Source organism: Eptesicus fuscus, chromosome 9, assembly GCF_027574615.1.
Source record: "Eptesicus fuscus isolate TK198812 chromosome 9, DD_ASM_mEF_20220401, whole genome shotgun sequence".
Taxonomy (NCBI): Eukaryota; Metazoa; Chordata; class Mammalia; order Chiroptera; family Vespertilionidae; genus Eptesicus; species Eptesicus fuscus.
This window is the reverse complement of record NC_072481.1, coordinates 710037-728530: the sequence shown is the minus strand read 5'-3', so window position 1 is coordinate 728530 and position 18494 is coordinate 710037. Positions and strand designations below refer to the sequence as shown.

At 67.2% G+C, this 18494-nt stretch overlaps 1 protein-coding gene across 1 annotated transcript; it reads right to left on the bottom strand.

The window, feature by feature from the left end:
• Positions 1 to 6685: 6685 nt before the first annotated feature.
• On the bottom strand, positions 6686 to 17552 carry GABRD (gamma-aminobutyric acid type A receptor subunit delta). The gene is made up of 9 exons (XM_054721082.1): positions 17485 to 17552; positions 11972 to 12084; positions 11597 to 11664; positions 11290 to 11510; positions 9331 to 9413; positions 8824 to 8961; positions 8027 to 8182; positions 7666 to 7877; positions 6686 to 7369 (listed from the first exon to the last, which is right to left on the bottom strand). Exons 1-9 carry the CDS (start codon positions 17550 to 17552, stop codon positions 7094 to 7096), a joined length of 1335 nt encoding a protein of 444 aa, XP_054577057.1. The 3' UTR covers positions 6686 to 7093.
• Positions 17553 to 18494: the final 942 nt, after the last annotated feature.

Below are 18494 nucleotides of genomic sequence, written 5' to 3'. Positions count from 1 at the left end.
GGAGGGTGCGGGCAGAGATGAGCCCTCGCCGCCTGACCTGCCTTCTCCCTGACGCACGCCAGGAGGCCACCAGCCTCCCGTCCCCGGTCCCCGCCGTCCCCAGGACTGGAGGGCGGTGCAGGGTGGTGGCTTTCCCGCCAGGTGTGGGCCGAGGGGTGGAGGAGTGTGGCCAGGCCGGCAGAGGGCAGAGTGGGGCCACAGGGTCTCCTGCCGAGGTCCCTCCCCCACCAACCCCCAACCCCGGCTGCACCCTCTGATTTTCTTAGATAAACATTCTTTTTTTTTTTTAATGTATTTTATTAATTTTTTTACAGAGGAAGGGAGAGGGATAGAGAGTTAGAAACATCAATGAGAGAGAAACATTGATCAGCTGCCTCCTGCCCACTCCCCACTGGGGATGTGCCCGCAACCAAGGTACATGCCCTTGACCGGAATCGAACCTGGGACCCTTGAGTCCGCAGGCCAACGCTCTATCCACTGAGCCAAACCAGTTAGGGCATCAATAAACATTCTTTTTTTTAAATATATTTTATTGATTTTTTACAGAGAGGAAGGGAGAGGGAGAGAGAGTTAGAAACATCGATGAGAGAGAAACATCGATCAGCTGCCTCCTGCACGCCTCCTACTGGGGATGTGCCCGCAACCAAGGTACATGCCCTTGACTGGAATCGAACCCGGGACCTTTCAGTCCACAGGCCGACGCTCTATCCACTGAGCCAAACCGGTCAGGGCAATAAACATTCTTAATGATGATACTTTCCTGCTGGCGGGGGAGGGGAAAAGCCAGGCGGAGTGTGTGCTCAGTGAGACTCAGACCAAAGCCTCCTGTGGGTCGCTGTCCCTCCCAGGGGCCCTTCCCAGAACCTCCCTCCCCCCCCCTCCCCCGCCCCGCCATGCCATCCTCATTGCAGCTCACAGATGGCATCCGTGCCCAGGAAGGGCTGACTGTGGGCGTGGCCCTCGTGGAGCCGGGCGTTGGGGTTCTGGTCATCCCGGCGGTGTGAGCTGACCCGGCGGGGTGGCCAGAGCTCAGCGGGTCACAGGAAGAGCCCAGGACATCTGCTCTCAGGTGCCTGGCCCACGCAGCCGTGGGGGGGTGGGCGGCTGAAGCTTGCCTTCCTCGTCACAGATCATGGGATCTGGAGAAACCCACTCACGTGACGACATTCACCGCACTTGTTCACTGATTCATTCAACGGGCGTTCACCGAGGCCGACCCGGGCCCCACGTTGTGCCAGGGCGCAGCGGGGAGCCTGCCAGACGTGGCTGTTCGCTCATGGACCCTGCACCCCCGGTCACACAGCGGTCACACCGACATGGCAGCTGGAGAGTTCAGGTCCGACCGGGCCCCACCAGAGAGGGCGCTGTGGGACCTGAGTATGCGGAGAGGGGAGCTGGAGAGCAGGGCACCCAGGGGCTGGCCTGTGCAAAGGCCCTGTGGCCGCAGGAGGCCGGAGGTCAGCAGGTGAGGCACAGGTGAGGCTGCGAAGTGTTGGATCGGGCCCCGGGGCCCCGTGGGCCTCCTTAAGGAGGGTGGGGAGCCAGGGACATGGCCCTGGAAGTTCTCGCCAAAGGTGGCTCCATCTCCGTCTCGCTGTGCAAGGTCCTGCCCAGGAGAGGGAGGGGGGAGGACTCCGCATCTCTGCGGGCCTCCGGGCCTGGGTGTGGCTCTGTGCGTTTCTCGGTTGTCTGCGTGCGTGTATCTATACAGACGTGTCTGCGTGTGTCTATGTAGACGTGTCTGTAGGCATCCGTGTGCCAGTGACTAATCGGTGCCTCTCAGCTCCAACGTCACCATTGACTCCCGGTGGCTGTGGTGGGCTCCCCCGCAGGGAGGGTCTGTATCCTGCAGGGCTGGTGTTTCATCCCTCACGGTGGTGGGGCCGCTGCTGGCATCTCCTGCTCCAGAGCGCAGTGCTGCGCGTCCCCAGTAGAGGGCGCAGGAGCGACATGCAGGAGGAAGGGACCCCAGTGGTTAGGGGGGGCGGGGGTGCGGGCTGAGGGCATGGCCGGGCTCTGCCTGGTGCCAAGTTCCTGGCTCAGGCCCAACGCCGGCCTGGGGAGGGGCCCTGCCAGCTTACCCCGGGAGGTCCCAGGGGCAGGCATCACCTCGGGGACCTTTGGAACCTCGGGGATGTGGTATTCCCGCCCCATTCTCCGGAGGAGCCTGAGGGTCAGGGATGCCCAGGGCCTCGTCCAGGGTCACAGGGTCGGCAAAGCCAGGGCTGGGACCCCACGGGACAGGCAGCCCCGGCCAGGCCCCTGGGGACAAGCGGCTCATCTCTCCTGCGGACCAGCCCCGGCCGTGACGCTGTCTCCTGGGCCCCGGGAGCAGCTGGGTCAGAGCCCCGGGGAGACGGAGGCACGAGGCGCCGAGAGCTGGGGCCTGGCCCACTTTCCCATCCCCCGGCTGCCTGGGAGTCTATTTAAACCCAAACTGGCCTGGCGTGCGCCTGGGGAGACAGAACCCCAAACCTCAGTCACATGGCAATGCCGTGGCCATTGCACACGCTCCTTTGGGGTGCACACGCTCCTTTGGGGTGCACATGCTCTTTTACGGGTGCACACACTCCTTTGGGGTGCACACACTCCTTTGGGGTGCACACGCTCCTTTGTGGGTGCACACACTCCTTTGGGGTGCACACGCTCCTTTGGGGAGCACACGCTCTTTTGGGGTGCACACACTCCTTTGGGGTGCACACGCTCCTTTGTGGGTGCACGCTCCTTTGGGGTGCACACACTCCTTTGGGGTGCACACACTCCTTTGTGGGTGCACACACTCCTTTGTGGGTGCACACGCTCCTTTGGGGTGCACACGCTCCTTTGGGGTGCACACTCCTTTGGGGTGCACACGCTCCTTTGGGGTGCACACTCCTTTGGGGTGCACACGCTCCTTTGGGGAGCACACGCTCCTTTGGGGTGCACACGCTCCTTTGGGGTGCACACGCTCCTTTGGGGTGCACACGCTCCTTTGGGGTGCACGCTCCTTTGGGGTGCACACGCTCCTTTGGGGTGCACACGCTCCTTTGGGGTGCACACGCTCCTTTGGGGTGCACACTCCTTTGGGGTGCACACGCTCCTTTGGGGTGCACACGCTCCTTTGGGGTGCACATGCTCCTTTGTGGGTGCACGCTCCTTTGCCACATGAAGATGGACAGGGTCACCGTTGACTCGAGGCCTCACGGGAGAGCCAGGCACATCTCCAACTCCAGGCTGAGCCGGGTCTGTCCTCACATGGGGAGTGAGCCTGTGGGTCGGGGCCGCCCAGCCACCCGTGTCCAGGACCCGCCTGAGCCACCACCTCGCTGAGCCCCCCTCCCCCGTCTCCTTTGCCTTCTGCGCAAAGACTGAGACGGTGGCCCCAGGCGGAGTGGCCCAGCGCCCGGCATTGCTCGTAAAGGGCTCCAGGGCCGGGGTGCAGGGCGAGGGGTGAGGAACGCGAGGCCTCCTCCTGTGAGGGCTGCTGGGCGGGGTGTGTAGAAGGGGGGCTGGGGCGCCTTCTAGAAAGGAGGTGACAGAAGGCACCCCGAGACGTAAGGTGCTCCTGTCACTGGGAATCACGCGCCAGCTCTGCGGCTCCATTTTAGGGGAAGAACCAGGAAAACAAACCCGTGTGCTTCCCAGGCCCGCCTGTCGGTGCCGGGCTGCGGGGGGGGGGGGGGGAGGACGGGGGCGCCATGGCCGGCTGCGGGGGGGGGGGGCGCCGTGGCCGGCTGCGGGGGGGGGGCGCCGTGGCCGGCTGCAGAGCAAAGTCCACCGCAGGCTCTGTGTGACCTTTGAGACCTAACGTTGCACACTCACACATGCATGCCTGCACACGTGCACGCACAGACATGCAGGCACACATATGCACACAGGCACATGTGTGTACACAGACACGCACACAGGCACATGTGCACAGAGACACACCAGCACACATGTGCACTCAGCATGTGTGCACACACAGGCACCCGCATATGCACACAGGCACATGTGCACACTCAGGCACACATACCATATGTATATCCATGTGCGCACACATATGCACACAGGCACGTGTGCACACTCAGGCACACATATACAGGCACCCTTGGACAAGGTTAACAGTGTCCCCCAAAATTCATGTTCACCCCGAACCTCAGAACGGGACCTTATTTGGAAATAGGGCCTCTGCCGCTGTAATTAGTTAAAACGAGGTCACACGTGGAGAGGACACGCAGAGGACAAGGCCACGTGACGCCGGAAGCAGAGCCGGGCGATGCACTCCGGGCTGAGGACGCCCCAAAGTGCAGGCCGTGGAGGTGCCGGCGGGGGGCTGGGGCCCGCTCTCCTCAGAAGGAAGCGCCTGCCCACAGCGGGGCGTGGGTTCTGGACTGAGACCTGGGGGAGAACAGACAGCAGCCCCAGGACACTGGCACCCCTCCCCACACACTCCCGCCCACACGGCACCCAGGCCTCCGCTCAGACGCTGTGCGCAGTGCGGGTGCGGGTGGCGTCCGCCTCGCTTGGAGAGGAGGGTCCGGGCTGTCCCTCCTCGGCTCCGGGTGAGAGGGGGAAGCTGGGTGCCGTCCCTGACCCCCGGCCCCTCGGGCTTTGGGGGAAAGCTGTCCCAGGGGAGCATCAAGAGTCTACACTGAGCCCAGCCACGTGGCTCAGTGGTGAGCATCGGCCTATGAACCAGGAGGTCACAGTTCAATTCCCAGTCAGGGCACAGGCCCGGGTTGTGGGCTCCATTCCCAGTAGGGGGCGTGCAGGAGGCAGCCGATCAGTGATTCTCTCCCATCGATGTTTTTATCTCTCCCTCTCCCTTCCTCTCTGAAATCAATAAAAATATATATATTTTAAAAAGAGTACGTTGATCCTGTGCATTCCAGACTCCACCAGGGACACAGACAAGGAAGCCCCGGCCCCTGAAGACCAGCCCTGCTGAAAGGGGGTGCACGGGGAGCCGCCACCTCCCGACCCGCCCAGCCAGCCGTCTTGTGGCTGGAACCGCGAGGCCGCCTCCCTGGCCAGCCCCCTCAGCTGCCAGCCTCCCTCCGCCCGGCCTTCCGTTGGCTCCTGTCACCAGAATAGAACTCTGTTTAAAAGCCTTTTCCCGGCTCTTTTCCCCGCCCGCCCGGTAAACACGCAGCAGAAATAGCAGCCTGCAGGCTGGGGCGGGGGAGGGGGCTGCTGTGGCGGATCGGGCGAAGCTCCCGCCCGGGGGGCCGGGCCGCGTGGGCGCTGGCGGCAGCTCAGAGCGGCTTTAAATAGCTCCTCGTGGGCTTGAGCAGCACAAGGAGGCGGCCCGCGAGCCGGGGCAGGCGGAGGGGCGTGGGGCGGGCAGCGTCCTGGCAGCGGCTCGGGTGGCCGGCCGACCTCTGCACCAGGGGACCCCGCAGCTCGGCGGGCTCTGAACCCACCTCCCTGTCCCCGGAGGCCCTGGCGGACGGCTGGGCCTTAGGCAGGACCTGGGTGCCGGGAGGAGGGAGGGGTCAGCAGTTTTGACGCAGCAGGTATCTTTAGCGAGCCACCCCCGGGGAACTCCCAGGGAGAAGGGGCGCGGTGACCCTGCCCGGCCGGGGTCACCCAGACCAGGGGGCGCTGAGCAGGGGCAGGGAGAGAGGGCTGCTGCTCTTGGGCAGCACTGTCCCCGTCTGTCCGTCTGTCCGTGGAGCTGGCTGGGCTGGGACACCACCCCCTGCGGTCCGGAGGTGGCCGGGAGCCCGGCTGACCCAGATCCAGCTCTGCTGTGCTCGGCCACCTGCTCTCTGCCGGCTCCCAGCTCTGCTCACGCTGCAGCCCGGAGACCTGCTCTCCGCCGTCTCTCCCCCCCCCCTCCCCCCAGCAGGACCTGGGCCCTGGGAGCAGGTGGCGAAGGGGCAGCAGGTGCCAGGACGGATCTTCAGGGGGCGGAGCCTAGAGCTGGGCTGGAGGTGAGGGGTGAGCCCCGCCTGTGGTTTGGGCCGGACAGGGCGGCTCTTTGGGGAGCAGCTGGGCCCTCTGCCTCTGGCTGGAGCGCCTGGACCTCGGCGGCCACCCTGCCTGTGGGTGAGCAACTCCAAGAGCCTCCCTCACGGCCGGGGACACTGGCCCCCTGGGCGGGCTGTGCCAGGGAGGGACGGTGGCCCAGCAAGCACCCCTCGAGGTGGCATGAGGTGGGCTCCCCGGGAGGGGCCCCCTGGGCACAGTAGGACCTGCAGCTGGCGACCCTGCCCACAGAGCCAGCCTCCGCCGCGCAGGAGAGCGGCCCTCACAGCTGCCCTCTGATGGCACTCCGGCTCCCTCCGGCTCGGGAGGCAGCACCGGACATCGGGCCCTCCTTAGAGCTGCCTGCCGGGTCTCCCGTGGCCCGTTGTGCTGAGCTGAGACCTTGTCCCCGCGTCTCCAGAGGCAGGGGAGCTGGGAAGGGGCTGGGGTTTGTGGGGACTGGATGGCCTCTGCCCTCCCATCGCCTCCTCCAGGAAGGCACCGACCGGGCACCACGGCCGTGGGACCAAGACAGGGGAGCCGCTGTGACTCCTGGACCCCCCCCCCCCACCCACAAACTCTGCCCTCCCGCCGATACCCGGACGTGGCCACATGGCTCAGCCTCTGGGACTCGAGCGTCTGTCTTCGAGTCCCTCCGCCCGGTGCCCGCCGAGCCATGGCTGGAGGAGGGCCCTCCGGGCGCCCAGAGAGGCCACTGCCCGCGGCTGGGAGAGAGGCTACGGGCCGGGGGCTTCGCTTTATTTCATGCTGGACCAGAGGCTCACGGCGCCCGCTCCGCCCTCTCGCCAGGCAACGAGCACCCCCACGCCCAGCCGTCTCCACTCCCGGTTCAATCCCCCAGACAGCTCGGGAGTCGGGGGCGAGTCCAGTGCGTGCCCCCCACGGGCCCGGCGCCGCCTGGCTCAGCCTCGGGTCAGGCGGCTCTGCTGTTGGGGACGAGGAGCTGGGCTGGGCGTCTGCAGGCGGGGCGAGTGGGAGGGCCCCAGGGTGGAGTTCCGGGAGGAGAGCCGGGCCAGGGGCTTGGGGGCCGAGGTGTCCCTCCGGTGTCACGTGGCCTGTTGTGGCCTCCACTTTGAAACTCGCAGATCCGAGCCGAGCGAGGGTCCCCGCTCCCCAGAGGCTGTGCGGCGGAGGCCGGGCCTCAGAGGGCGTACGCCGCCCAGTAAACGATATTGACGGCCGCGAAGGCCGCGGGGAACACGGCGCGGGCGTAGATGTCGATGGTGTCCGCGTCGATGGGCTTGAAAAGGGAGCGGAGGCCTCCCTGCTTCTCGGCCGCCCCCACCTCCACCTCCACGGACCGGTAGGAGCCCAGGAGGTTCCCGGGCAGGCGGCCCGGCCGCCGGGACACGGCCAGCTCCTGGGAGACGCCGGCCGCCGAGAGGGAGAACAGCACGATGGCGTGCTTCACGTCCACCTGCCGGGGAGCAGGAGGCAGCTGAGCCGGCGCCCGGCCTGAGATGGCCGAGGTGGCCACGCGGGACCCCACCCTGGCCAGCAGCTCTGTGACCCACAGCATGCGGGAGCATGCGGGAGCGGCGGGAGCAGGTGGCAGGGGGTTGGGCGGCACGGGGGAAACAGAGCTGGCCACCCCAGCGCCTGTGGCTGTGTTTGGAGGGGGTGGGAGCTGTCCTTGGTCCTGAGCTCCAGGGAACCAGCACAGCCCGACCTCACCTCTGCCCTCCGCTCTGTGACCTTGACCTTGGCCCTCACCTCTGCCTTCCGCTCCGTGACCTTGACCTTGGCCTTTTGCTTCCTCCGGTAGTCGGCGTTGAAGTGGGCGAAGGCGTATTCCACCAGCGCGGCGAAGACGAACACGTAGCAGATCCAGAAGTACACGTCCAGCGCCTTGATGGCCGAGGCCCGCGGGAGGGAGGAGCGGGCGCTGACCATCAGGGTGGTCATGGTCAGCACCGTGGTGATGCCTGTGGGAGGCGGGCGGTGAGCCCACTGCCCCGGGGGCGGCGGGCTCAGGGGCGGGTGCAAGGCCTGGGCTCGTGGCTGACGGGGTCCCGGTCCTGCTCCCGGCTCCTGCCCGTCCACCAGCTCCCTGGGAGGGCGGCTGGGCCGGTACCTAGAGACACCCTGGCAGGCACGGCCGCCTGGCTGATCCAGAAGGAGACCCAGGACATGGCGACCAGCAGGACGGAGGGCATGTAGGACTGGATGATGTAGACACCCCGGTTCCTCCGCAGGTGGAAGTACAGGCTGAGCCGAGGGAACTGGCCGGCTGCGATGCGGGGGGGGGAGGGGGGGCGGGGGCGCGTAAGGGGGAGGAGAGGAGGGGGAGGGAAGCCGTCAAGACCCAGCACCATCCTGCCCCTCCCCCTTGCCCCTACCACGGCCCTCGGGCCCCTGTGAGCCTCAGAAGGAAGGGGGACCCTAGCCCCCTGCCTTCGCCACCACCCCCTGCAGCCTGGCCACCCAGAGGGAGGAGCTGGGGGGGGAGATCTCCCCACTGTTCAGCACGGCCCAGAGGGACCTCCTCGCAGAGGGGCCGGCCGCGCCCTGCACGGCTGAGCTCAGGGAAAGAACGGGGCTGGGCTCACAAGCCCCGATGAGCGGGCAGGAGGGGCCGGGACACGAGGCAGCCCCCAAGGCTTGGCCCTGTGCCCCTGCAGTCCTGGGGCTCCGGGGGCACCCTACACCCCTCAGGTGGCCCCCAAACTCAAGGCGCTGCTACCCCGGGAAGTGGCCAAGGACTGAGGAGTAAGACGGAGAAAAGCTGACCCAGGCCCGCCCTGGGCCGCAGCCGGTGCCCGCCAGCGGTCTACCGCTGACCCCCGGGTCCCCGGAGCTGGCGAGGGCCTCAGCCGAATGCCCGGGAAACCCGGAGCCGGGCTCCCAGGGAGAGGCCAGAGGCCACGTTACCCGACTTGAAGTTCATGAGCTCCGTGGTGAAGCGGTAGCTGGTGATGGTGAACTGGGCCAGCTGCAGCTTGTCCAGCCCGTGGATCTGCTCCTGGTTCTCCGACCAGTAGTAGACGATGTCTTCGGCCGAGTAGCCGTCTGCGGGAGAGCCCACGTGGGCAGCGGGGCCCCGGCCCAGCCCCTGCCCGCAGCTGGAGACCCTGCCCACCCAGGGGGGCCTCGGCGGTGGGCGGGGCCCGAGGAGCTGGTGCGAGCGCAGGTCCCCATCCCCAGGCGGCCCAGCCGTGCAGGTCCACGCCTCCCTGGGCTCGGGGCCCGGCTGTGCGGGGCGGGGCACCGACACCCACTTCTGCTCCTGCCCGGGCTTCTGGCTCCCCGGAGGCCCCATCCCCGCCCCTGAGCCGGGCCAGCTGCACAGGGAGGGCCCGGCCAGCCGAGCCCCCTGCCCGCCCACAGCAAGGTCCCCGAGACGCGGGCGCTGCCCGGGAGCCGGAGGCCGGCACTCACAGCTCTCCAGGTGCAGCGTGCACTCCTGCTCGTCCATGGGGTACTTGGCCAGGTCCATGTCGCAGGCCACCGTGGCCGTGATTCTGTGCGGACAACACAGCGGGGAGGTCCCAGGGGGAGGCAGGCCCTGGAGGCCGGCCGCTCCCTGACCCAACGGGCAGAGGCCCTGTGCCCGCCTGAGGGGCCCCTCCCAGGAGCCCCGGCCGCGCCCATGGGCTTGGGTGGCTCCGGGGTGGACAGAGAATGAGTGGGTCTCCCTTCAAGAACGAAGGACGGGCCCTGGCCGGTGTGCTCAGTGGGCAGAGCGTCGGCCCGAGGACGAAAGGGGCCCCAGTTCGATTCCCGGTCGGGGCACATGCCCGGGTTGTGGGCTCGATCCCCAGTGGGGGGCGTGCTGGAGGCAACCGATCAATGATTCTCTCTCATCATTGAAGTTTCAATTTCTCTCTCCCTCTCCCTTCCTCTTTGAAATCAATTAAAAAAAAATTTTTAAAAAAGAATAAGGACTAAATTTCATTCACTTTCTTTGTCCTTCAAAATGCTGTCTGCGGCCCTGACCGGTGTGGCTCAGTGGATAGAGCATTGGCCTGTGGACTGAAAGGTCCCAGGTTCGATTCCGGTCAAGGGCATGTACCTTGGTTGCGGGCACATCCCCAGTAGGAGGGTGTGCAGGAGGCAGCTGATCAATGCTTCTCTCCCATCAATGTTTCTAACTCTCTATCCCTCTCCCTTCCTCTCTGTAAAAAAATCAATAAAATATATTTTAAAAAATTAAATTAAATTAAATTAAAACTCTAATCCAGTGGCTCTCCAACTTAAAAAAAAAAAAAATGCTGTCCGTGGCCCAGCGGCCAAGCGTCCTGGTTTTACAAGAGAATTTTTTTTTTAAATATATTTCTTTATTGATTTCAGAGAGGAAGGGAGAAGGAGAGAGAGATAGAAACATCAATGATGAGAGAGAACCACTGATCGGCTGCCTCCTGCACGCCCCCAACTGGGGATCAAGCCCGCAACCCAGGCATGTGCCCCCGACCGGAATCGAACCTGGGACCCCTCAGTCCGCAGGCCGAGGCTCTATCCACTGAGCCAAGCCGGCCAGGGCTTCCAAGAGAATTTAGATTCCTATGTAAACCTCCTGATTTTCAAAATGTTGGCAACTAATTCCATGTTTAAAAGGCATGTGTCAGAAAACACATGTTCAACGATACGAACACGCATGATCGTAGCAGTGCCGCTCACAGTCGCCAGAAGGTGGGACCCTGGGTGGCGCATCAGCCCGAAGAGGGACGGAGCCGTGACCCATGTTCCGACGTGGATGCGCCTCAGAGACGCCACGTGGACGCGCGAAGCAGTGTGGGGCGCGTCTGTACAAAGTGCGTGCAGAGGGGCAGGTCCCGAGACAGAGGCTGGTGACTCCCGGGGTTCGGGGGGGGCGGGGGGGGCGGGGAGCCACCACGTCATGGGTGCGGGGTCTCCTTTTGGGGGGATGACATGTTCTGGAGCTGGACAGAGGCGATGATTGGACAGTTCGGTGACGGCTGTGTCGCTGAATTGTTTATTTGTTGTTCATCCTCATCTGAGGGTGTTTTCCATGGATGTTCAGAGAGAGGGAGAGACGGGCATGTGCCCCGACCAGGGCCTGGGCCGGGGAGGAGCCTGCAACCGAGGTACCTGCCCTTGACCGGACTCGAACCCGGGACCCTTTGGTCCACAGGCTGATGCTCTATCCACTGAGCCACACCGGCCAGGGCTGAATTGTTCATTTTAAAAGGGTTCATCTTATGCCGTGTGAATTTTCCCCCATTTTTTTAAAAAAAGGCAGCGGCCGTGTTGGCCAGAAGCTGAATCTGTCTGTGCCGCTGGCAATCTCCGCCGTCACGTTTGCTGAGCAGTGGCTGCTGGTCGGAGGGTGTAAAGAGCCCCCCTCACCCCCCCGTGAGCCCGGGTCCCGCGGCTCACCGGATGCTGTACAGGATCACCCCGTCGGGCTGCAGCCGGATGAGCTTGTTCTCCACGGTCACGTCGTGGAACCAGGCGGACTTGGCGTTGACGATGAAGGTGTCGGGGAGCCAGAGCCGGTCCACGAAGCGGCTGTCCAGGCCCAGCGTCTCGTTGGTGTGGTTGTAGGACAGCCGGCCGTCCCGCCAGCTCTGGTGCAGGAACACGGTCATGGTGTACTCCTGGGGCGGGAGGGCCTGCCGTCAGCCGCCGTCCTGGGGCGCCCGTCCAATCCTGGGCGCGGGCGGGCAGAGGCCGGCACACCTACCATGTTCACCTCGGAGATGTGGTCGATGCTGGCGACCTCGATGGCAAGCGCCACGTTCACGGGGGGACCTGCGGGGAGGGAGCAGGCTGAGGCCAGACCCTGCACACGCACATGCACATGCACACACACATGCACGCATACACATGTACATGCGCACACGCACACGCACACGCACGGACCCAGGCCAGGAAAGCCCAGGCAGGCGAGACTGTGACCAGCGGGCTGTAGGAGGAGCCATGTCAGTCCCAGTCTGCAGGGAGGCCTAGGGGATCCACCTTCCCAGCTGTGTCCCTGGGGGCCGGCGCTCACGGTGCGATGCCCCCTCAGGGGAGCCAGGCCAGGCCCGGGGTCACCGGCGCCCCCCCCCCCGCCCACCTCCGATGCAGGGGCGGAAGTTCCGGGCGTAGCCCTCCATCAGGTGGTCCAGGTTGGGCAGCCAGGAGATCTCCAGGTTGGAGCCCACGTAGTCCCCAATGTCATTCATCGCCCTGGAAACGCAAGGCCCGAGGTCGCAGGCGGCGCACCGGGGATGGGCCCGGCCTGCGCTGGGCCGGTGGACACGGAGGGCCACGCTGAGAGCCCGCCGGCCAGGCACCCTGCCGGAGCCGGGGCCCAGGGAGGCGCCGAGCCCGGGGCTGCTCCATTTGTCCCCCGGCCTCTGCTCAGCATCCGCCCCTCCAGCGTGGCCTGGACAGAGGCCGCCAGGGTCAGGCGGAGCCCCAGCCTGGGAGGAGCCCCTGCGCCCTCCACCAAGGGCCCCCAGAGGGCAGCCAGCCCCAAAGCCCCCACATTAGGGCCTCCCATCCGTCAGGCCTCAGGGGACCCCGACAAGGGCCCGTCACACCTCTCGCCCCCGAGGAGGACGCGTCCTGCCGGAGGGACTCAGAGAAAGGACGCAGGACCAGGAGGCTGAGGGCCAGGGAAAGGGAGGGGCGGCTGAGGTCCCCAACCTGCCTCGGGCCAGGCCCAGAGCCCGTGGGGAGGCTGCAGCCGCCTCCTGACCTCTGGCCCCAGAGCCCCCAATTGCCATGTGCTTCTGGAGCTGAGCCGGACCCCAGAGAAGCTGGGGGCCAGCCTCCTGGTTGCAGGGTGATCCCACCGACACCCTGGCAGGCCCCTGTGGGTGCCACACGCCTGGCGGGCACCCTGAGGCCCACACCCGCCAACAGCCGGAAGCACGGAGCTCCCGGCGGCTCCCCCGCCCACCCTCCTTCCGCTCACCCGCCCTGGGGTGAGCAGTGGCCCCAAAACTCATGCCACCCAGACCCCAACGTGGGACTTATTTGGAAGTGGGTCTTCGCACGGTGATTGGCTAAGATGAGGCCGCACTGGCTTGGGGAGAACAGACACGGGGGGAGGCCCCCTGACCTCCCAGGCCCAGCGCAGCCCAGGCCCGAGGCCCGGGAGCTGGGAGGGGCCCCCCGTGGATGCTCCCCGCGGCCTCGGAAGCAAGCAGCCTGCCCACACCTGGACGGCGGACTTGGCCCCCAGAACTGGGGGAGGACCCGGCCCCCAAGTCTGTGGTCGCTCGTTCCAGCCGCCCCTGCACACTCACACCCACATCCAGCCACCGGGGGCCACCGTGGGGGAGGCAGAGCCGGGAATGACGGGGGGCATCCAAGAATGACTCTCCCCCGGCCCGCGTGGCTCAGCGGTTGAGCTTTGACCTATGAACCAGGAGGTCACGGTTCGATTCCCGGTCCGGCCACATGCCCGGGTTTCAGGCTCGAGCCCCAGGCGGGGGCGTGCAGGAGGCAGCCGGTCCATGGCTCCTTTCTCTCTCATCACTGGTGTTTCCCTCTCCCTTCCTCTCTGAAACCTACATGTATATACTTACATGTGTATTTGTATTTATGAACATATATATATACTTATGAATAACCCTCCTGTTAGTCTCTGAATCACTTCTATTCCGACAAGGTCACCTTGGGCCCCAAGGCTGGCCTGTGCCCGTGGGGGAGACATGAGGGACCAAGATCTGGACCCGGGGCCCTGAGACCGGGCTCCCTGTGCCCGGAGGCGGACCCGCCTGCCCAGGGGCCCACGCCGCTCCTATAGGCCGCCCTCCCTTCTGGGTTCCCACCACCCTGCCGGCCACGCCTCCCCTCCCCACAGTGGAGCCCCAGCCCGGCTCCCCCGCATCCTGCTCCCTCAGGGACCGTCTCCTTGTCTTCGGCGGCCGGGCCCCTGGCTCCGGCTCCCCAGTGCCCGTCCCCGCAGCCAAGCTGAGGCCCCGTGGGCGGCCGCCGTGCCCAGCCCCTTGCCCAGCGCCTCACGTGGCCGCTGCAGCCCAGGCCTCTGTGCTCCCCCAGACCAATGCTTCCTCGGAGCCTCTGTCTCCTCCCCTCCCCTTTCCCCGGGGGAGGCGGAGTGGACGGGACCCACGGAGACAGAAGGGGGCCTGGCCCAGCCCGGGGCCACCAGGGGCCTGCGTTTCTGGAGCAGCAGCGGGTGGGGCTGGAGTTCCAGGGCTGAGGGTACAGCCCAGCCTCAGCCTCAGGTGCAGCGCCGGGCCCCGCCCCCTGTGCTGGACGGGGGGGCGGGGGCCAGCACCCCGGGGGCTGCCTGGGCTCGAGAGGCCCCTTGTCTGTTTCACTCGTGGCCTTCTGAGGAAGGCTGACCTTGAACCAGGAGCTTCTTAGCTGATGACACTTGCAGACCCTCAACCTGTGCCCTGGATGGGCCCACCTGGGTGACGGCCCGGCCCAGGATGGGGGGGGGGGGCAGGTGCTTTGTAGCAAAGGATCAAAAGGAATTAGAGACGTCCCGCCCCCGGGAAGCACGGTTTGAAGGGCGATGGAGGCCACGCTGAAGGTCGCTGCAGAGGGATGGGGAAGAGGCGTTATTTTTGGACCAGCCCAGCTGCCACCCAGCGGCAGCGCAGCCGGAACCAGGTCGGCAGGAGACGCCGTCCTTCCAGGCCTCGGGCTGCGGGCCAGGTGACACACTCCTGCCACCCCACCCCACGCCCACCCGGGGCTGAGGGCCAGGCCCCGGTCAGGCCCAGGGGCGGCCCCTCCGTGAGGCTGGCCCGGAAGCGGCCGGACGCCAGGAGATGGCTCAGCCTCCGCGACCTCAGGGGGAAGGGGGCAGGCTCTCCCTGATGTCACTTCCCACCCAGGGAGGCGCTGCTGCCCACCGGCTGTGCAGGGGTGTGGCGGTCCAGACGCCAGGAGGGCACGCTCCGTGCCAGTCCGGGTTCTGGGGGGCAGGAAGGGGGTGGGCGCCACGCAGGGAGCTCAGCGTGGAGGTGACTGTGGTGGCTAACAGCATCTTGGGAGAGAGCTGCTGGCCGTGACGGCCCAGGACCCCACGGGGCCTCGGGGCAGGGTTCCCTCTGGGGAGATGAGCACACGTGCAGGGGCACGGGCCTGGCTCAACCCCCTGGGCGGAGTGGCCACTGTGAAGTGGCGGCAGCCCCCGCGCCCTGGGTGCCTGCAGGCCTCGCCCCCTCCCGTCCCGTCACCGTCCGTGCCCCTGGAGACAGAAGGGGAAGGTGGGTGTACGGAGTGAAGCCGGGGTCCTCCTCTCCCAGGACCCCCCCCCATCGCACACACACAGCCCACGGATCCCTGGCGGCTCTGTTTTTAGAGCAACACCCGCCGCGCTGGCACCGCAGTTACCAAGGCAAAGCGGAGCCGCCAGGAGCGCACGGTGAGCCGGAGGCAGGAGCTGCGGGCGCGGCTTCTCCAGGGAGATGAGGTGCCAGCAGCAGCGAAGACCACCCACGCGGCGCGCAGCTGGTGAGAGCGGTGCCCACGCGGCAGTGGTGGTCGGACTCCGGGGAGGCACGGCTCTGACCGGCCCCCCAACGCTGCAGGCACGTGCTTCTCGCCCCACAGAGCGCCCCCCCCCCACCCCGGCCTGGGCTATGGCCCGGCAGCCTGAACAGGCACCCCCTGTGAGTCCCACTGTACCCCCTGCAGCGGGGGTGAGGACCCGGACCCCGAGGCGCGAGGGGTGCAGTCCTTCTGCTCTCTGGGGCGGAGGGACACGGGAGCTGGTGGAGGGAGGCCGTCTGGAGGTGGCCGCCGAGGCCCGCCAAGCGCAGGCTCCCGTGGGCCGGGCCACGGCCTGGCAGCCTTCCGCACACGCGGGCCCGTCCTCGCCCACACCCGGGGCCAGGCGGGGTCGGAGTTCAGAATGTGTCAGGCTCCAGCGAGGCGGGGGGTGCCCGAGCCCGTGCAGGCCTGGGGGGCTGGAGAGCTTCCCCGCGGGACACGTACAAACGCCCTGAAATCGGGCGGTGACGGCAAACGAACCCCTTGTCCGAGCGAGGCAGGCTTTCCCGCCAGATGAGTCTTGGGGTCACACTTGGGCTGAGATGTTAGGGCTCAGAGAGCCTTGGATTTCAGAGGTCGTGGCCGTGGCCGTGGGCCTGGGTCGCCAGCTGACCGGGGCGTCCGGCACCTGCGGCGACGCCGCCTCCGCCTGCCCCTCCCTGGTCTGGGCAGGAGGGAGGCGGGAGCAGGAAGGTCCACGGGGCTGATGAAGGGCACAGCCCGCCCAGGACGAGAACAACCGCACGTCAGCCCTGCCCGGGACCGGGGCACGCGGCCCGGCACTGCCAGGCCCAGGCCTCCACGCCACCTACAAGGAAGCTCTGACCAAGCCCGCCTCCCCCCCCCCCCCCCCCCTCCCCCAGGACGGGCTGCCCGAGAGCCTGCAGCAACACAGGCTGGCGGTCGGCCGCTCGGCTCTCCATCCTTTGACATCAGTGGGCTGACTGACATCCCAGATACAGGTGGGGGGGTCGTCTGGTTTGTGTGTGTGTGTTTTTGTTGTTGTTGTTAATCCTCCCCTGAGGTATTTTTTCCAGGGATTTTTTTACAAAGAGGGGAAGGGAGGGGGCGAGACAGAGAGAGAAACATCAGTGTGAGAGAGACACATCGATTGGCTGCCTCCCGCAGGCTCCCCGACCAGGGCCGGGCATCGAGCCTGCAACCGAGGTGCGTGCCCTTGAACCTGCAACCGGTCAGCCTTCTGGCCGACGCTCTAACCACTGAGCGACCGGCCACGGGGGCGGGGGGGGGGTCTGTTTTTGCTCGGGTTTCTCTGCAGAGCCCTCTCACCAAGAGTCCCTCCACTCGCATGGGAGGTGGCCAGGCCCCGGCTCAGGCCGCTGGGCGGCTGGTGCCCAATTCACGTCCCCACGGAGGAGAAGAGCGAGCAGGGGCCCTGCTGGTCCCCGGGGGACGGGGGAGGGCAGCCAGCTGGGGAGGGGGCCCCCTTCCTTCTCTGGGGGCGGGCGCTCATCCCCTCCTGACTGTAGGGGCGCCTGGCTGGCTCCCACCTGCACACTCCAGAGCTCAGGGGGCGCCCTTTGAAATGGCCCCGGAGAGGGGACCCCCGCGCCGGCCGCACTCTCACCCCGGAGAGGGGACCCCCGCGCCGGCCGCACTCTCGAGGACCGCCTTCCTGCCGCCCTGACCTGCTCCGGGGCCAGGACCTGGGGGTGGCCCTGCTCACCCGGGGAGGGGGCAGCGGCTCCTGTTCCCGGATCGCTCCTGCCCTCCTGCCCGCAGCTACGCCTGCCGAGCGCGCAGCCCGCGCCTAGAAGGGCACCCTCCGGCCGGGACCCGCCACGCAGGGACCCGCCAAGTGCCGGGCTCCGGGCGGAACTGGGAGCAGCTCCCGCCCGCCTCCCGCCCCGCAGCGCCAGTTCAGCACCCGGACGGCGGACAGCGCCCTGCGCGCGGACCCCGCAGGCGGGAGTCCCGGGGAGGAGGGGGACCGGCACGGGGAGACGGGGCGGGGGGCAGGGAAGACGGGGCGAACTCGGGGTGGGGGGCGGACACGGGGGTGAGGGTGGGACAGGGCGCGAGCGCGGGGGCATGCGGGAGGGCAGACTCCCTCCGGCCGCCCCGGCTCGGCTGCGGCGCGCTCACCTGGTGCCGCGGGGCTGGGGCGCGCAGAGCAGGAGGAGCGGGGGCAGCAGCCAGGCCAGCTCGTCCATGGCCTCGGGGTGCCGGGCGCCGGGGGGCGCGGGGCCGGGGGCCGGCAGGTCGCGGGCGCTCGCGAAGTTGCTTCCCCGGCGGCCGCGGCGGCGCACAGGCGGGCGGAGGCGGGAGGGCGCGCGGCGCGGGGCGGGCGCGAGGGCGGAGGAGCGCAAAGCGGAGCCGCCCCACCTGGCGCCCCGCCCGCTCCGAGTCCGCCGACTCCTCCCCGCGAACCCGCCGCCCCGCAGCCGCGAGCACCGCCCCCCTGGCTCCCCGGACCCGGCCTGGGGTCTGGCTCGGCAGGCCCACCGCTCCGCGCACAGCCCGGGGGAGGCGGCCGCCCGGGCCGGGTCAGGGGCCTCCGGACGGACGGGCGGCGGGACCTGGTCTCCGAGGCGGAGTTGACCAGTTTGCGGGGCTGTTTGTGGGGCTCACGGGCCAGAGGAGCTGGTTGGGGCGGCGCGGGGGCTGGGGTGGGGGTGCCGGCGTCCCTGGGGAGACCCCACCAGCACCCCGTCCAAAACCCTCCACAGTCTGGGCCGAGCGCCGACCTAGGAGCCAGGAGGTCACAGGAGGTCACGGTTGGGTTCCTGGGTTCGATTCCCGCTCAGGGCACATGCGCGGTTGCGGACCTGATCCCCAGTGGGGGCGTGAGGAGGCAGCCGAGGAGTGATTCTCTCTCATCATGGATGTTTCTCTCTCTCTCATCCTCTCCCTTCCTCTGACATCAATAAAAATATATTTTTTAAAAACCTCTCAACACAGCGTCGGAGCGGTACCCCCGGGACGGCTCTGCCCACCCCAGCCGAGCGGCCCGGAGGGGGAGGGGGTGTCGCTGCTCCCCTGGCCAGGCCACAGCCGGGGTGACCTCTCTGCCAGGCGGTCAGGCCCCATCACGCCTGGCCACATCCGGCCGCCCCCTCCAGGAGCCGCGCTGACGGCTGTGCCCCAGACACAGT